Genomic DNA, 1,458 nt, shown 5'->3' on the forward strand with positions numbered 1-1,458 from the left:
CTGCTTCCTCCTAGGAGAACAAGTCCGTTATAGTATATATTTTCGTTGACTTATATAATGAAGTCAATTGAAAATTCTTCCTTCATGAAAAGTTCATAATTTTTTTAATATGGACTTCTATATTGATGTCTTTGACTATTTCAACCAATACTAACTTAACCTATAAGTCCAATGAAGCAGACACGAAGAAAATATCATGTAACACATGCTTATTATTTCTTTCTCACTCTTTCATTAGATAACAAAAATATTCAAAGTTGTCTTCATAATTAATAATGACAGATTCTTTGAGGGAAGATCAAATTGCTGAAATCTACAAAGCATTTTGTCTCATTGACAAGAACAAAGATGGTGTGTATTTTTATATGGGATTTTAATTTCTTCAATTCCATTTTTGGTGTAACAATATATAGTACTTCTTTGAAACTGATTCTGACTTTCTATAATTTTGTGCTTTTGGTGATGTTTAGGGTTTATTACGGTGGATGAATTAACAGTCACAATCCGAACATTAGATGGAAATCCAAGAAAAGAAGAAATTCAAAATATGATTAGTGAAGTGGATATTGATGGAAAAGGATATATGGATTTTGAAGAGTTTTTAAATATTATGAGTAGAAAAATAAAGGTAATATATTCTTGCATCCTTCAAATCTATGCCTAAACCATAAACTTCTATATTAAATTGATTAATTAAATATTTGTTGCTTGATGCTAATGATATTATTATATTACTGTAAAATTAAATTTTAATAGGAAAATATGTATGATGAACTGAAAGAAGCATTCAAAGTATTTGATAGAGATCAAGATGGGTATATTTATGCAAGGGAGGTAAAACATGCAAATAAACTTAAGCATTTAATGTATTAATAATTAGTTAGAGAAATTAATTTTCTTTATTATTTTGTTTTGTTAAGTAAAAATTGTTTTGTTGTGTAGTTGAGATACGTAATGAAGAATTTGGGAGAGAAGCTAACTTATGAAGAGGCTAAGCAAATGATTCGAGAGGCGGATTTGGATGGCGATGGTAAACTTAATTATGAAGAATTTGCAAAGATGATGATGATGATGATGCTAAAGTGATGTAGTTATTATAGAAAAAATGAAAATAATTTAATTTAATTATCCAATGACATAGTACAAATGTTCCTTTGGTCCTCAGTAACCCAATACAATACACCAATATTTACATTATACATATTACAGAAGTGTTAAACAATGCTTTCTTTTCAATATTTCATTGAATGTTCTATCGAAAATAAAAATAACAAAAAGGAAAATGACCTTTAGGGTTTAAAAATTGAAAAAATTTATTGGGGTTAGCTTTCATTGATATATTCTTATATATTCTTATGCCATACATATCATTAATAAGTAATATGCAATTCAACTATTAATATTAATGTGAATTGCTCTCATCGTAGCTCATGTCCGAGTCAACATAAAATCAATAAT

General features: G+C 27.2%; 1 protein-coding gene across 1 annotated transcript; it reads left to right on the forward strand.

Moving 5' to 3' along the window:
- Positions 1 to 205: 205 nt before the first annotated feature.
- LOC127129041 (calmodulin-like) lies at positions 206 to 1,201 on the forward strand. Its single transcript, XM_051058367.1, has 4 exons — positions 206 to 351; positions 471 to 628; positions 757 to 834; positions 943 to 1,201. Exons 1-4 carry the CDS (start codon positions 276 to 278, stop codon positions 1,084 to 1,086), a joined length of 456 nt encoding a protein of 151 aa, XP_050914324.1. The 5' UTR covers positions 206 to 275; the 3' UTR covers positions 1,087 to 1,201.
- Positions 1,202 to 1,458: the final 257 nt, after the last annotated feature.

Source organism: Lathyrus oleraceus, chromosome 3 (genome assembly GCF_024323335.1).
Source record: "Lathyrus oleraceus cultivar Zhongwan6 chromosome 3, CAAS_Psat_ZW6_1.0, whole genome shotgun sequence".
Classification (NCBI taxonomy): Eukaryota; Viridiplantae; Streptophyta; class Magnoliopsida; order Fabales; family Fabaceae; genus Lathyrus; species Lathyrus oleraceus.